Raw genomic sequence first — 17,289 nt, 5'->3', positions numbered from 1 at the left:
ATGACAAAGGGGGAATGTGAGTAGTGGAAACAAACTTGGAAAAATGGTTGCTGGAACTGAGTAATTGAACAGGGAAGTTCTTGTGCTCTCCCGTTTTGCACACTCAGAAAAAAATTATGAAAAAGATACCCATTTATACAACAGCTCAAACTTCTTATTTCCATCCTGGCCTTGCCTTCTACATTAGTGAGGGGAGGAGAGGACACAGTAGAAACTAGGTAAAAAAATGTGTGGAGAGTGTGCTGGGGAAAGTCACCTTTTCCAGGCTGAGCTCACTCACCTGTACAGGTTCCTTTCTCTGTCAATCACCTCTGTAGCCACAGGTCCTGTAGGACCCCAGAAGTCATCTTCAGTCCCCAGTGCTTCCATGTGTTTGTGTTCTGGAGAGGCAGGAGAATATGGATGGAAGGGTCAATGGTGGTGCAAATTATGAACACCAGTCCTCTAGAAGATGCCAGACTGGGGTCACTCCATGTCGTTAGGCCCATCTCCACAGCTTTCCCCAGTGTTGGAACATAAGTGAACACTTTCCAGGTTTTCCAGCCTAGGTCTTAGTAAGAAGTATGCCCATAGTTTTCACCACTGTTCATGAGCCTTCCTGCATACTTTTAATTTATATATATATGTATATATATATACATATATATATATATATATAAGCATTTTATTTTATTGTCTTTCCACTGTGCTTCTTAAGCAACTATCCCACCATAATACCTGCCTACATGCCAGCTGCAGTTTTTTCTTTCTTACTGTCTATACATATTGATTTTCCTAGCATGTCTCAAGTGAGTATGTTAAAAAAAAAAAGAGAGAAAAGAATGTAGCTCAAAATATAGATGAGCAGGAATAGGGAGAGGAGTCCCAGGCCACATGATCTAGGAATGAGACACAGAGTCTTGGGATAGAGCTGGATGTAAGTCACAGACTTGAGAAAAGGTCGTCAGCAGCCCCCCCACCAAGGCAGGGAGAGAAGGAAGCAGTATTCCTTCTAAGTTCTAGATGTGGAATGCCTTACATGGGTGGCACTCTTATTGGAGAGCCTGTACAGTTCCATGTCAGAGACAGGGGGATAGAAATGATGACCACTTCAAGAACATCTGTGGAAGATAATGTTTTTGTATAAAACAGGGACATTGTGCCAATGAAATCTCAACAATATCTTTCTCTTAGCAAGATAGTCACAATGACAACACTAGTTGATAAGCGAATGTTGATGGGAGAGATTTCATAATGCCCCACTCCTTAATGAAAACGTATAAGCAATTAATAACTAGTAGGAGAGGGATAAAATCAGTATTCTCCAAGAATAGATTCCTAATAGGCAATCAGTCCAAGTGGTCAACATGGAACATATGACCAACTGTAAATGTCAGGTTATATATATATATATATATATATATATATATATATATATATATACATGTATGTAAATTTACATGTATTTAACAATAATATTAAAGAACAGCTCATGAATTTGAGACAGAGTTTGTTGATGGGACATAGGAGTTGTTGAAGCAGGGAGACTGAGTGCTGGAAATGATGTAAATATAGTACTTGTGTATTAAATTTTTAAAAAAAGATATATAAACAAAAGAAGAAGTGATGGCTTCCTCCCACAGATGCCCCTTCATTTGACAACCATGATGGTCTGAGACTGAACCTGTCACATACCTGACTGTAGTCTCTGCTGATTGAATAAGGTCAGGCTGTCATCCATTCCTTCTCCACCTGGGTTCTCAGTAGGGACCATCACACGTGGATTCCTATGCACAGACATGTTATTTTTTTCAGATGTCAGGAGAAACCATAGAAACCAGAGCTGTGTACACAATATTCTGACATAAAATCCAATACATCTGAATTTGAACTTGGTCCCATGATTCTTCTCTGGGCCAGAACTCTATGAAGTCCCCATCCTCTCAGGCATCCATGCTGCTAGAGCATGGATCATCTCAACCACTCCTTTGCTTTGAGTGTGTTCCCCAGTGTTTACTCATTGGAAAGTTAACCCCAATGTCACAGTGTGACAGGATGAAGGATAAGATAAGACACAATGAGGTCACAAGTGCTCTGCTCTCATGAAGGGGTTAATGACATCATCACAGGAGTAGACTCCTGTGCCCTGACAGGAATTGTCACAAAAGCCACCTTGGTCTCTTACTCTCAAACCTCCCAGTTGCACGATCAGATGGGACAGGAAGAAGGATTCTTTAGATGCAGGGTCCATGCCCTGGCTCTTCCCTGTATCCAGAACTGCAAGAAATAATCTCAATTCTTGATGTTAAGCACCCAGTGTCAGACATTGTGTTATAACTGCACAAAACAAACTGATAGCCACTCACCTTGAATGCTAAGCACCTAGATAGTACCTTCTAAATCTCTCAACTTTCTGTTCACGACTCTCCCCCTCCACAGACTCCACCCTTGTCCCTGGATGGAGTGAACATTGTTCCTATCCTCTGCAGCATCCTCTGGCAGGTGTCCCTGCTTCTGATCTGGACCCTTCTAGTTCATTTTCTACATAGAAGTTGACCATAAAAAGGGGTGAGGATACTCCATCATGACCGAGGTGCTAAAGTGAGGTACCTCTCATTTCCTCTGGGGAGTAGCATAAGGTTCTTAAGGTGGTTCATAGTTCTTGGGGTGTCCCCCGTCCCCCTTCAGGCCTTCCTATGTCACCCTTTCCTGATCAACTCTAGACCAGAGGCTCTCAAATCACTGTGTTAAAATGTCCACTCAACAGCCTGCTAAATCAGAAAGCTCACTGAAGGAAGCTGTCACATCTGAGATTCTGAGTCAGCAGGGCTGGAGTGTGGCCCGAGAACCTGCATTTCTGTGGAGGGCTCAGATAATAGTGAGACAGAGCTGATGATATCCACACACGGCTTCTTGCTCCTCAATGGAGCTCTTCTTTCTCTGCTTCAGTATCCTCTACTTCTTCCTAGAATTTTCTTCTTCTATCAACCCTATGATTCTCATTTTTCAGAGCTCACCTCAGCTTCAGATGAAGTCGGACAGACCACCACTGCACTCATAGGGTTCCCAGGTACGATTCTCTGGATGTGGGGGAACAAGTGTCCCCTCACTGCTGGACTGAGATAATGAATGGCTGGTCTGTTTGCCTTGTTCCCTGATGTGTTCTCATATCCCCAAACAGTGTATGTACAGTAGGTCTTGCACAAATGTTTGTTCAATAAGTAGATAACATCCCATGTAGAGACCATCTGTCCTTAAAGACAGATGGAATTCATGGTCATGAACCGAAACTGAGTAAACTGGGAGAGCATGGGGTTTCAACACAGCACCTGGGGGCGGAAAATGACTTTCCAGCCTGAGGTTCTCTATCCTATAGTGCAGTGTGTGTGTGTGTGTGTGTGTGTGTGTGTGTGTGTGTGTGTGTGCGTGCATATGTGTGACATTTTCATACTCCTATGTTCATGTGTGTCCGAGTTTTAGGATTTGGACAGTGATACACATAGTAGATTTTTGTTCTCTGTGAATTTCTGTATCTTTTGAAAATGTAGTTTCAGTTTTCCTTGTTCCAGTGTTTTTGTTTACTGGTGCTTACCATTGTCACACTTGCTGTGCCCAGAGGACCCACCTCTAACTCACCTCTCACATTCTTTCTTCTGATCAAAGAATTTATGTAGGCATGTTATATGATTCTATTTTTGCTAAAAGCTAAATGAAACCTCTCCACCACAGAGAACCCTTCCTCACATTGTTTTTTTGTGGTTCCTGGTTGCCTGGCTCTATTTGTCTTTGCCATCAACTCAGGACACCTTTCCCACCTCAGGTCTGGACCAGTCACATAGAGGCTGAGTTGACCAGTAGGAGTTCTGTGTCCACCCCTTACCATGTGCTGGAGATGAGCAGCTGTGGATTCTCTGCCTCCAGGGCCCTGAGCTCCATAATCACTGGGTCACTGAGAGGGGCCTGGTCCAGCCTGTGGGCACAAGAGTAGACTAATTTTTTCTGGGATCTATCACAGGAACATGAGGTCTCAGGGTCCAGGATCCTAGATTCTTTTGTCTATAATTGGAGCAAGTGAGGAGCTTTATTAAGCTTATTCTTGATCCAAATCCAAGACAAAGAATGGAGAACAGCAGGCTTAGCAGACAGAGATGTGTCCATGACACAGTCTCAATGGGGTTGGTCAGTGTTCAGGCAGATCTGAAGCCAGGATGAGGACCTTTGGAACTTTCCAGAGCTGAAATGAGGGGGTGGCCCTTTTTACCCCTCCCTCACAAGTTAGTCATTGGAAATAGACTCTCCCAGGGAAGGGAACATGGGTGTAGATGAGGGGACTCATATTGAGAATGGGTCACAGAGTTGCTATCAGCATTCCCAGCAGATGGAGGTCATGGCCATATCCCCATAGGCATTCTGGACAGAGGACCACCTCAGGCTCCTGTAGTGAAACCCCATGACCCTCCAGGGCTTCAACCACTTTCTGTTCTAGAGCTTTCTCCAACTCTTCCTTTGCCTAGACTGTTGTCTCCAGGTTGGCCCAAGCAAAGCCTAGTTCTCTATCAGGCCTAGGGAAAGCACTCATGGGCCATCCAATAAAGCAGGCCCTCTTACAGCAATACATTCTCACAATACTGTTGACCCCATAGCGTTCAGCAGAGTTTGGCAATGGTGTCATGCACTGATGGGTGATATTTATTTGTCTCTTCCCAAACAGCTTTAGCAGGAAAGAACCATGCGCGTTTGTGATTATATCCCTAGGCGCCAGACAAGTGCTTAGCACAGAGGATCCTGATATGGATGCATGGCCATATGTATTTATGAATGAATAAATGATTAAATCACTGTCCTGGAGTAAGGCAAACCTGGAAATCTGGTAAAGTATTAGCCTTGCTAATACATATGACTGCACAGTGCCCAGCTACCTACCTGGTATTTGTTATTACATATGTATACTTTATGTCATTAGAATCCATGAGGTGGGTATGACATTCCACCTGACAGATGAGAAAACTGAATTTTACAGAATACGGTGACTTGCCCAAGTCTCAGGTATAAGTGGCACAGCTGGTCAGGAGCCATGCTGACTATGCATTACCTGTCCCATTTCTTTTCCATATCCCGTATTCTTCACTCCCTCATGTCCCTTCTTTCCCCCGTCCAGAATTGCATCCTGGGGTCTTACTTACCCCAGGATTCTGAGTTTGCAGGCAGGATTCCTGAGCCACTGACACAGCAGACTCACAGCATGGTCTCCCAGATCATTCAGCTGCAGGTGTAGCTCAGTCAGGCTGGAGCTGGCACTGAGCACTGGAGCCAGGTCCGCACAGTGCCTGAATGTGAGGCCACAGTTGACAAGCCTGCATGGGAGATGCTCACTGTCAGATTCTCCAGGGATCACTGCTCTTGGGAAACTGTTCTTTGGTCTCCCTTTGTGACCCTGGCATGCTGTGTTAGCATTGCTTAGCTTTTCTAGTGCCTTTTCTAGTCTGGGCGGATAATTCCATGCTTCCCACAGCTGAGCTGCAGGATCATGGAGCACAGGTTGAGACCCACTGCTCTGCTGTGACTGGCCATGGCAGAGCTCCTCTAGCCCAAGACAGCTCACTGATATATTTCAAGAGTCATCTGAAGTGACATTCACCAGCCATACCAGACTTGACTTAGTTGTTTTGTGGAATCTTAGTAAAGATGGAGTTCATAGAAACAGAGCAGAAGGCTGGTTACAAGGAAGAGAGTAGGAGGAAATGGGGATGCCATTCCCTGGTCTGGAGCTTTCTTCCCTCTGCTTTATTTTGCCTCCTCCTCTGTGTTCTTCAGATCTCCTGCAGCCACTTCCTTAGGATGTTTGCTCCACTGGAGCCCTCATGGGCCTGTTGTTAGCAATAGCTAGTGGGGCTCCCTGATGAATATCAGTATTTCATGATCTCTAAGAATAGAATCTGTTTTCCATTTCTTTATCATAACATTCTGGCCTCTGTTACAGGTGTGGTCAGAGGCTTTGGTGAATCTACGATGAATATAAAACCTCACCCTAGACCCAGCTTTTGCCTCTCTTCTCCTGTTATCCATCTCTGCTTCAGGGAAGAACCCAAACCAGACTCACCACAATGTCCTTAGTTGACATTTAGGGCATCTGAGTGTCCTACAGAGACTTTGCACTGCATAGTAGCTCAGTGGATTTCCACTTAGGTCCAGCTCCTGCAGATTTCCTGAGAACTCAAGAGTGGAAAAGAATATCTGCCAAGTGGCATCAGTGATCGGAGTCCACCTGGACCTGAGGGAGAGAGATATTTGGTAGACGTGATTCATGTGTGCATGGTCTGATGTGCATAGCCTCACAAGGCAGAGTAGGTTTCTATCTGTCTGAGCACCAGGCCTCAATATGCCATCCCAGGATTCACCAGCTTCTACCTGCTCCTTTGCTACAACATCTGGATGTTTCCTGGGTGGTTTCTCATCTACATCCCTATCATAGCATTTGATGTGCTCATTTTGTGTGTCTGTTTCTGACTCAGTCTAGGTGTGTTGGTGCCATTTTCAAAGGAGCAGCAGATGATGGTTAATATTTAAGGTGCCAACCCTACCAGAAAGACATTCTCTGATGGGAAACCTCATTAAGCCAGGCCACGCTACAGACTCTGGAATATCTTTTTGCCTCTGTCTGTAACTTCACATGTGCTACTGCAAATTTCCCTGCATCATAGCATGTTTATCTCATGAACACATACTGACCTCCTAGGCATTTTTATCTGGTGATTGTCAAGAAGAATACTCCTCCTTGAGCTGTATTGTCTAATGTTAGCTTATACAGAATTTTAAAGAATAAAAATGCATGTAAAAATGATACACAGGCAATGCCTATAAAAATAGCTGAATTTCCCCCAACTACCAGAACAGCTGTACAATAGCTTAAAAGTAGCTTTAGAGTAGATCAGGTGCCTTGCTAATGTTTTTTAAGATAAACAATTCCCAGAAAGTCAATTTTCTGTCCAAGGATATAGAGCCAGCTTTCTGATTTGCTGAACTAAGGTTAAAAGTGCAGAGCAACCTAAGTGCTGCATGCAGTATCTTTTTCTGGGTCTGACTGGTAACCTAGGGCAGTGATTAACTCTCCTCACAAGTTCCTAACCTCGGTTTTCTTATATGAGCATGTATCCTGAACTCAAAATTCAGCAAACTGTTTTTATATACAGAAAATAATTTGACTTCATAATCCTGAGAAAGAGTTACAAGTTTACATTTTCTTGGTTTAATGCTACACACAGTACAGAAAATACATTTTAAGATTTAAAATGGATTTAGATCATTATTACCTTGTTGAATGCCAATTGAGCTAATATTATCAGATTTATGGTAAAATGAGTCCAAACAAAACTTTATAAGTGACTCAAAGAATGCAGAGAAACACTGGACTCTGTGAGTCATAGATAATCCAGAATTTACAATTTCTTATTACAAAATATCAGTTCAAAATGTTTACTTAGTTGTAAGTCAATGTAAATTGCCTTTTTCCTATCTGGGAGAATACAGGGCAGAAGGTCGAAGCAGGTAATACAGTCAGATATGTTCTAAGTACACATTTTTGGTTTATTGGGGGGGGGGGTTATCCAGCAGTTTAGGATTATGACTCCTTTAAAATCCCTCATAAGATTACCCCTCAAGACAGGTAATTATGTGACTGATCCTTTCCTTGTAGCTGCAAGTTACAGCCCACCAATTGGGGAGCTAAGTGAGCAAAAGTGCTCCTTCCCTGCTCTGTGACAGGTTATTTAGATTTACTGCATGTGAGATGTCAGGGTGACTCTGATTTTAATCATTTACTTAAGAAATGGTATGTGACCTTCAAATGTAACTCCTGTACTACCTGAAAGATTTTGTGGGGTGTTTGATGTGGGATACCCCTCTATATGTCTATATGATGTAAATATGTTTTATTACCATTGGTTAATAGAGAAGCTTCTTTGGCCTGTGGTGAGGCAGAATGTAGCTAGGTAGGGAATTCAGGTAGATAAAGAGAAAAAGGTTGGAGTCAGGGAGACACCAGAAGTCACCAGAGAAAGCAAGATGTAAGGTAACAAGGCATGAACCTTATTGTAAAATATAGAATGATAGAAATGGTTTAATTTAGGTGGTAAGACCTAGTTAATAGTAAGCATGAGCTAATAGACCTAACAGTTTGTAATTACTATTAAGCCTGAGAGTAGTTATTAGGAACTGGTGTGCAGGAGAGAAACTTCAAGTTTCATTATTTAAGCTGTAAAAAAAAAAGATGGAATATCAGGAGAGGAGCATCTTTAGAGAAACATCATTAGAGAATATAGAAAGGAAACCATCAGGAAATTGTATGAGTGTCTCTCTTCCCCAAACCCTTCAGATAGAAAAGACTTTGCACACTGACTCCTGGAGTTTTTTGAATACCCTGGGCAGTCTAGGAGTTGATTCTTCTCTAGACTGCAGTACAGGTGCTCCACAGTGTATGAACAGGTGCCTAGGTATCTTTTCTTTTTAATCTAGAGTACTCGGGGGGACCTTGTTAATTCAGACAGCCTCTTCCTTTTGATGTGAAATTTCATTTGGAGCAGAATTCTAGAGTCACATAAAGGAAAACTGGAAAGGGGGTGGGATACCACTCTTGGGCATATACCCAAAAGATGCTCAATCATACTACAAGGACATCTGTTCAACTATGTTTATAGCAGCATTATTTGTAGCAGCCAGAAACTAGAAACAACCAAGATTCCCCTCAACTGAAGAATAAATAATGAAAATGTGGCACATTTACACAGTAGAGTACTACTCAGTGGTAAAAAACAATGACATCTAGAAATCTGCATGCAAACGGATAGAATTAGAACAAAACCATCCTGAGTGAGGTAACCCAGACCCAGAAAGATAAACATGCTATGTACTCGCTCATAAGTTGATATTATCTGTAAAGCAAAGGATATTGAGCCCATAGTTAATGATCCTAGAGAAGCTAAGTAACAAGGTGAACCCTAAGAAAAACATACATAGATCCACCTGGAAAGGGCAAATAGACAAGATCTCCCGACAAAATTGGGAGCATAGGGGTGGATGTAGATGGGAGGGTAGAAGGAAAAGAGGCTGGGAGAAGGGGGTAAGAAAACTTGAGGGAACAGGATAGTCAAGATGTAGGAAGTACAGACATGAGAGCAAGAAAAGAGATATTTTGATTGAGGTAGCCATTATGGGACTAACAAGAAATCTGGCACTAGAGAAATTTCCAGGATTCCACAAGGATGACACTGATGGAGAATGGTCATCTGTCTATGTGTTACTTTCATTGATTAATAAAGAAACTGCCTTGGCCCTTTAATAGGACAGAAAATTAGATAGGTGGAGTGGACAGAAAAGAATTGTGGGAGAAAGAAAGCAGAGTCAGGCAGATGCCTCAGGCAGTCGCCATGCCTCTCCTCTTTGAGTCGGACACAGGTTAAGATCTCTCCTGGTAAGCCACCACCTCGTGGTGCTACACAGATTACTAAATATGGGTTAAAGCAAGATGTGAGAAGTTAGCCAATAAGAGGCTGAAATTAATGGGCCAGGCAGTGTTTAAATGAATACAGTGTCTGTGTAATTATTTCGGGTGTAAAGCTAGCCGGGTGGCGGGACACAGCCCTGCCGCCCCTTCTACATTACTCCAGTTAAGAGGAGAGGGTACCCAAACTGGCCTTGCCCTGTAGTCAGATTGACAAATTTCTTAAATGTCACATAGTACCTTCATCCAGCAACTGATGGAAACGGAAGGCAGAGACCCAAACTGAAGCAGAGCACTGGACTGAGCCCCCAAAGTCCAGATGAAGAGTTGGAGAAGTGAGAATATGAGCAAATGGGTCAAGACTGTGATGTGAATACCCATTGAAACAGATTACCTGAGCTAATGGGGGCTTACCACAACTCCAGTCAGACAAGGAAGAAACCAGCATGAGTCCAAACTAGTCCCTCTATATGTGGGTGATAGTTGTGTGGTTGGGGCAGACTGCAGGGCCACTGGCAGTGGCACCAGAACTTATCTCTACTGCTTGTACTGGGTTTTAGGGAACCTATTCTCTTTGGATGGATACCTTGCTAAGCCTAGATATAGTAGGGAAGGCATTGAACCTTCCCTTAGCATTGTGCCTTACCCTCTCTGAGGAATAGATGAAGAGGTGGGGGAAGTGGAGGGAATGGGAGGAGGAGAGGGAGAGGGAACTGGGATTGGTATATAAAATAAAAAGATATTTTTCTTTTTAAAAAAATAAAAATAAAGTAAAATAAAATAAAAAGAGTTGTCATGGTCAAAATGTCTCTTCATAGCAATACAAGGCCTAAGGCAGTGTATATTTGTATGCCTGCTTATCTGTGTGCACTCTATGTATGCAGAAACCTGCAGAGACTTGAAGCAGGGCATTGGATCCTCAGAAAATATAGATAAAGGTGATTGTGAGCCATCTGATGGGGGTGCTGGAAATGAATCCACACCCTCTGAAAGAGCATCAGGATCTCTTAATGGTGGAACCAGTCTCTCAGTCCCCACAGGATAGTAGTTTTGATGCATGTTTAGTATGTACACTGACTGAAAGTGGAACTTCAGAATATGCTATCATGAAACAAGAGGCATCATTATAAGCTACACACAGAAGTTGTTCACTATAGTAGTTAGAAAGAAAATGGCGATTAAAGAGAGCTTCAATTTTAGAAGTTATGGTCTTGTTGGAGGAGGTATGGTCTTGCTGGAAGAAGTGTATCATTGTGGAGGCGGGCTGAGGTCACATATATGCTCAAGCCACACCCAGTAAGACAGTCTACTTCTAGTTGCCTGCTCATCAACATGTAGCAGCTACCTCTCCAGCACTGTGTCTACCTGCAAAGTGCCCTGTCCCACCGTGATGATAATGGGCTGAACCTCTAAACTGAAAGCGAGCCCCCACAGTCAAATGTTTTCTTGTCATGAAGTCTCTTTAAACCAATAGGAGCCCTAACTAAGACACTCATCCTGCCATCCTTTATTCCTTGACTTTAATCAAGGTCCACCCATTTTTCTTTATGTTCAATGGCTTCCTACTAGTCATCCCTGCCTTGTCTGAGGCCTCTTCCTATCCCAAGGGTTTGTCTCCAGGCTCTGAAGGTTACTGTCCCTGCAAGCAGGCTGGTGTTCTTTGTTTCTCTGGCACTGTCTGGGTCTCTGAACTCAGAATTCTTCTAAAGCTCCACATCAGGCTACTTCTACTTGCAACATCTATGTCAAAGTCCCTCAAGACTCACTTCTTTATAACCATAGACACTTAGAAACAACTTATACTGGCCAAGTACAGGAAAAAAAACCAACTTATTAAAATATTCTCTCTAGGCAATATCAGAAGGCTACTCAGAATGGTGAGTACTAAACCTTTAGTACCAGAGAAGATAGTCTTGATTCATCAAGCAAATAAACATGAATATAAGATAACAGAAATTGTGTGGCTCAGGAATCCCATAGAAAATTATGTAAAGAAAAGATTAAAAGGGGTGTCATATTTCTTCTTTCATGCTGTGGATCAAACCTAGGGTCTTTGACTTATTAGGTGAGGTATTTTGAATGAAAGGTCACCAAGACATGCACATTTGAATGCTTGGTCCTTAACTAGTGGTTTCCTTTGGAAAGGGTTAGGAGATGTGGCTTTATGGGAGGAAATACATCATTGGGGATAGGGTTTAAGATTTCAAGGCCCTGAGCCACACCCAGCACATTCTTTGTGCTTCTTGCTTGTGGTTCAAGAAATAAGCTCTCAGCTGCTGCTCCAGTGATCATCTTTTACCTCTGCCACAATGGACCCTGATCCCTCTGGACGGAAGCCCAGATAAACTCTCCCATAAGTTGCCTTGGCCATGGTGCTTTATCACAGCAACAGAAAAGTATCCAACAGAGTAGGCAATCACTCTACAAAATGAGTAACATCCTTAGTCAATGACATTTTGAGACAACATCACACTATGTAGTCCAGGCTAGACTGGGACTTCTGACCTTCTTGTGTCAGCCTTCTGAGTTTGGGATGACGTGTACCCAATCAAGCTCAGTTAACCCAATATTTAGTGCTGCTCTCTAAGAAATGAATTCTGTAGAATATTAATTTTCTGTTGTTTTGATAATTGATAAATCCTCAGTCTTCTACAGCAAGTGTGTTTTTATTATTCCATCCTATTAATATAAAATGAGAGTCATTGAGACAACTTTCTACATGTGTATGACACAGTTTAATTACATTTGTTTTCTTTGACCAGTTTTTCGACCTCTCCTCATCCTCTTCCTGTTCTCTAACCTTTGCTCCACTACTTTTAAGCTATTTATTTTCTTGCTGTGTTATTCAGATTGGGTGTCAAAGTCCTCCACACTAGACAACTGTTGTTTCTAATTATTTCAACAGTCACACCCTGTATAATTAGAGTAGTTTGTTTTCTTTTCTTCCAATTTTGAATCCTTGGGAGAACAACAGTATTTCTCCTCTTGCAATTGATTGGCAGGGCCTGGTATTAAGTCAGTGCTTAACGAAACATTTAGAGAGGAGAGAGGCACATATTGAAACTGGTTTACCACTTCTGCACAGTGAAAGGAGACCCTGGAATACAAGGTCTACATTGCTGCTGGGATCGGTAGACATTAGCACACCCTCAAGCTGAGTGTCAGGCTCATGCTGCCTTCATTGACACATATAAGAAAAGCATCTTATCAGGAAAAATGTAGGGACTCTAACGCATATGCCTTCTGGGGTGGGAAGACCTCAGGTCTTGTACTTGTCATGGGGAGAGAAGATGGTGCCTGCAGGAGTTGGATGAGGTTTCTCTCAGAGAGAAATTGTGAAGAGTGAGAGGACCAGTAACTGTGGGTCATTTGAACCTTGTGAAGGGCAAAGAGGATTTGAATCAGAGAAGGTGGGTGGTCCTTACCAAGCTCATACCTCAGTTGCATAGTTAGGAACACAGAGGCAAACAGAGAAAGGTGGTCAGATTCAGCAGTTAGATCTTGCTAGTGACCTGGATCCTGATGACCTGAAACCAACTAAGAGTGTTGCTGGTGCTCAGAACATGTGTGCTCATGCAATCCACAGGGAAGCTGGAGAGAGGGCTGTGTCTGGATACTCACAGAACCATACTGGGGGCTGCCAGCGTTTGTCCCTGTTGTCCACAAGCATTCAGCTGAAGCCTTTTCACATGGTGGCAGAACTTAATGCAGAAAGTGATCACCATGAGTTCCATATCTGTCTGGACCACCAGGTGGTTAATATTTGTCTGGAACACTGGCTGTAGTATATCCACTGAGGTATGCACCCTTGTTCCCTGAAAAATGTGCATTACATTGGTCAGGAGGTCCCCATCCTGAGTCTCATACAGACAATGGAGTAGACCAAGAGTATATTGTTGATGGTGTTGGGTTTCCTTTAGGATGTGCTGTTGTAGGCACAACCCTGTCTCCTGAAGCAAACTGCAGGCAAAGATTTTCTCTGTTTCTCTTATTCCTGTTTTACTTGAAAGACCAAATAGGAAGCGCATAGTGGGTGCCTCAAACAGGTCATGTCTTCCATAGACTTCCTTTAGTGCTTCCACAATTCTGTCGACATTCATATAACCATGTCTTGGCACATTCTCCAGTGCATAGGACATTGCAGCAAAGAACTCCTGGAGATACAAGTGGGCAAAACTGTAACTCAGAGATTCAGGATGCTTTTGAAGGATACCAATATTCAGGAAAGTGGCAATGACACCATCAGCCAATCCTTGGATCTGAAAATCTCTGTCACTGAACAGGGTCTTTCTTCGGCAGATTCCCTCAGCAGCCAGTGAGCAGAGAGCTCTGAGCTGGTTCCCCAGGGCATGACCTGAGAGAGCCTGGGAAAGGTATTTCAGGTAGAGCTCTGTGGTGGTCTGTGAGGTCAGTGAGAGGTCTTCTCCCCGATCTATCTGCTGTTTCAGGCAGGTGCAGACCAGCCAGGACACCCAGGGCACCCCACACAGTGCTGAGAGCACTGGGTTTGATTTAACCAAGTTAAAAGCTGCCATTGCTTCTCTTTCCTCTGTGAAATATTTGTAGATGTATTTCTTCCATTCAGCCTTAGAGAAGCCCAGGACTTCCACCCAACGTGGCTGCCCCAAGGAAGGAATGAACTTCTTCAGAACTGTGGTTCGAGCTGTGAGCAGCAAGGAAGCCTGAGGCAGAACAGATTTCCCCAGCAAACTGCCCAGCAGTGTGTGCACAGGTTGTGTCTGGCTCCAGTGCAGGCAGAACTTGGGATTCTTATCTTCCAAGACCCATGCTGGCTCATCTATGCCATCCAGGATGAAGAGCAGCTTCTCAGGGTGAGACAGGATCTCCCTGATGGGAGCTGCAGGCAGAGTCTGGTCTTTTGCTATGAGCTCAGCCAGACTCAGCTGCTTGCACTGGGCCAGCTCTCTGCAGCTGAAGTAGAAGACATGCTGGAAGAGATTCCTGTAGAGCTGGCCTTCCTCCCATGCTCTCCTCACCTGCCTTGCCAGTGTTGACTTCCCAATGCCAGAAGCCCCCTCTAATACAACAAGTTGTGTCTCTTTCTGGATATCTTGACTTGGGCAAAATAAGTCTTGGATCTCAATCAGATGTCCCCTCTCCTCTCCTTTATATTTATGCCAGCTTTTCCAAAGCAAGGTTTCCCAACTTCTTGGGCAAGGTTTTTGTAGAAGTAGTAGCTGTGTGAAATTTTGCAGCAAATCATTTGTTTTCTGGATCTGTGTGGGGTAAAGATTTTCTCTTCTTTTGCTCTGATATATTTCTGAAATGATTCCTAAATAAGGGAGAGAAAGAAGGATCATAAATGAATATATTAAGGTTGTTTATTCTTTAATTCGTTCTTTCCTTCCTTTCTTTCTTCCACCCTTCAACAACTGGATGAATTTAGGCATCTCTCTAAGTTGTACAACATATTGGATATTGGTCCTGGTGCCAAGAATGTGAGCTTTAGAGCAGAAGAATATAGTTCAAATCTTCCCTTGAGTAATAACAATAATAATGCTGTGTGATTTTCAGATATTTATTGATGTCTTATTCTGTGCCAGACCTGCTCTTGGGGTTGAATATACAGGGTGATTTCACAGACACAACTCTGTCCTCATTCTGTCTATGGAATACAGTAGCTCCACTGAGCTCAGCTTTCCCATCTGTAATTTGGGGGCTATAGTCTCTTCTGTAGGAGGCCATGGAGTACTGGGGAAATTACAGACAGTGGAGCCAATGTCTGTTTCTGATATTATCCCATTGGCCCCCACCATTTTAGTACTGACAACATCATTCTGTAAGTCCTGAAATTCTGGGTCTGATGGGATGGTCTTACGATGCCTTAGAGTATATATGTTTCGGGACATCAACTTGGTCCCCTGTCTCTAGGCCTGGCAACTCCGGGCATATTTTTCTTTGCATTCCAGATATTGGTAACAACAAGCCTTGTCTGTGACTACAGTTTGGATGTCTTTAGTTCCCACTGAAATTTATGTTGAAACTAGAGTTGAAATTCAGTTGCTAGTGTAGTAGTACAGGGACAAGGGTCTAGTGTAAGTGTTTGGAGTCATGGCGGTAGGCCCCTTAATCGTTGACCAATACTTTTCTTCTAAGAATAGGCAAGTTGTTGTAGGCAGGGGCTCCTTTTCAGTCCTGCAGGCACCTGGTTGCCTGTATACTTTTTCCTTAAGCAGAGCACTCACAGTCTCTACTCTTGGACTTCTAGACTCCAGAGTGTAGTTAGACATACAAGTTCTAAAGAAAGAAGTCCTTTAATTCATCACTCAGAAGACAGAGGCAGGAGAATCAGGAGCACAGGGCCACCATTTTTATATGGTGAGTTTGGAAGCATCCTAGCCTACAATCAATCAGTCAGTGAATCAATTACACAAACAAATAAACAACAAGAATAACAAAAGTTACCCAGTCTCTGTTTTCTGTCCTGGCAATGGAAAACAAACTGACACATTTGCTCTTGATGTGACCGCTCCACCATGTGCACACCACACGTTGCAGGCTTCCCCCATCTTGTCCTACCCTCCGTCCTCCAACCAGTGCATCTTAGGAGTCCTCTCTCCAGTTTTGGACCTGACCACAAATCTCTTATCTGCATGTTCTTTGTAAAGAACTCGAGACAAGACAGACACGAGAATGCCCCATGGATCAGAATCCAAGTTCATCCCTCAGCAATTACAGGTTTTTCAAAGTACAAGGTAGCTTCCTTTCCTTCCTTGGCCAAGGTGCTGCTGAAAATATGGTGAGAGCACAGGGTGCAGCATCAGCTCACACAATTTGTCCTTGAGAGACTGGCTTCTGGGGCCAACTCGCCTCTGAAACCAGGATCTATAGATCTGATCTCATTGTCTTCTGTAGGAAGCCTTCTAACATCTCCTGAGTGCAGCAGGCTGCCCACTCAGGTCTGTGGCCAAGGTCTGCCTGGCTCAGGCCATGTCTTCCTGAGGTGCCATGAGAGGACTCAGCTCTTTCTAGGCCATGCTCTCCAAGACCTTCCAGCTGGGATGTATCTGTTACCATGCACACATCTAAATCCTCTTTGGTTCTTTAAAAAGTTGCACTTTAAGACCATCTGGTGCTGCAAGTTAACGTGATTGAAGACAAAACTTATGAACTAGATATATATCCCAAGAATCCCTGTACATGTTGCACTTGCAATGTGGTCCCTGTTATTCCAGGCTCAAAACCTTGAGTCAGGGGATCCACATAGTAAGAGGGAGAACTAGACTTGCTCCACTGACAAGCTCTGGGCATGAATGAGAGCCTCTGTCTCACTGAATATAGGAGAGAAACTGAGTAAGATTCCAGACCTCAATTTAGGGTGCTCACAAACACACACAGTGCAAACCCCCACATAAGTATGCCCCAATACACATAAAGATGTATACACACACACACACACACACACACACACAAAACCGCACACATTAAAATACACATTAAAAAAGAAAAAGCCAATAAAAAATCCACAGGAAATGAATGGAAATGGGAAATACCTTACTTAGTGAGGTAACCATGCCCAGAAATACAAATAACACATTTTCTCTGTCATATGTGGATTACATGTCATATGATATGTTTTGTATATGATCTATATGTTTAGATATGAGTGTTTAATTTGTTATCTTTAAAGTTTCTTTTAAATAAAATTTGAGAATTTCCTATGTCCATACCATATTTATATTATTTCACCCTTCTTAGTCTCCTTTCTAGCTTCTCTTGTGTCTCTTCCTTCCCTCTCAAATTCACATTTTCTTTTTTAATTATTGTTGCATACCTTCATAATACATACATAC

The 17,289-nt window shown here is 43.0% G+C and overlaps 1 protein-coding gene across 1 annotated transcript in view; it reads right to left on the bottom strand.

The window, feature by feature from the left end:
- Nucleotides 1–15,974, bottom strand: part of LOC119811456 (NACHT, LRR and PYD domains-containing protein 1a-like) — a 34,044-nt gene extending 18,070 nt beyond the window's left edge. Inside the window, exons 1-7 of the mRNA XM_042054880.1 lie at nt 15,902–15,974; nt 13,097–14,768; nt 6,080–6,250; nt 5,163–5,333; nt 3,860–3,949; nt 1,675–1,766; nt 281–380 (exon numbers count right to left, since the gene is read on the bottom strand). Of these exons, the coding sequence (XP_041910814.1) occupies nt 281–380; nt 1,675–1,766; nt 3,860–3,949; nt 5,163–5,333; nt 6,080–6,250; nt 13,097–14,768; nt 15,902–15,974 (2,369 nt within the window). The remainder of the gene's footprint in view (nt 1–280; nt 381–1,674; nt 1,767–3,859; nt 3,950–5,162; nt 5,334–6,079; nt 6,251–13,096; nt 14,769–15,901) is intronic.
- Nucleotides 15,975–17,289: the final 1,315 nt, after the last annotated feature.

Source organism: Arvicola amphibius, chromosome 4 (genome assembly GCF_903992535.2).
Source record: "Arvicola amphibius chromosome 4, mArvAmp1.2, whole genome shotgun sequence".
NCBI lineage: Eukaryota > Metazoa > Chordata > Mammalia > Rodentia > Cricetidae > Arvicola > Arvicola amphibius.
Note: the sequence above shows the minus strand (reverse complement) of the source record. Positions and strands in the feature narration are given on the sequence as shown.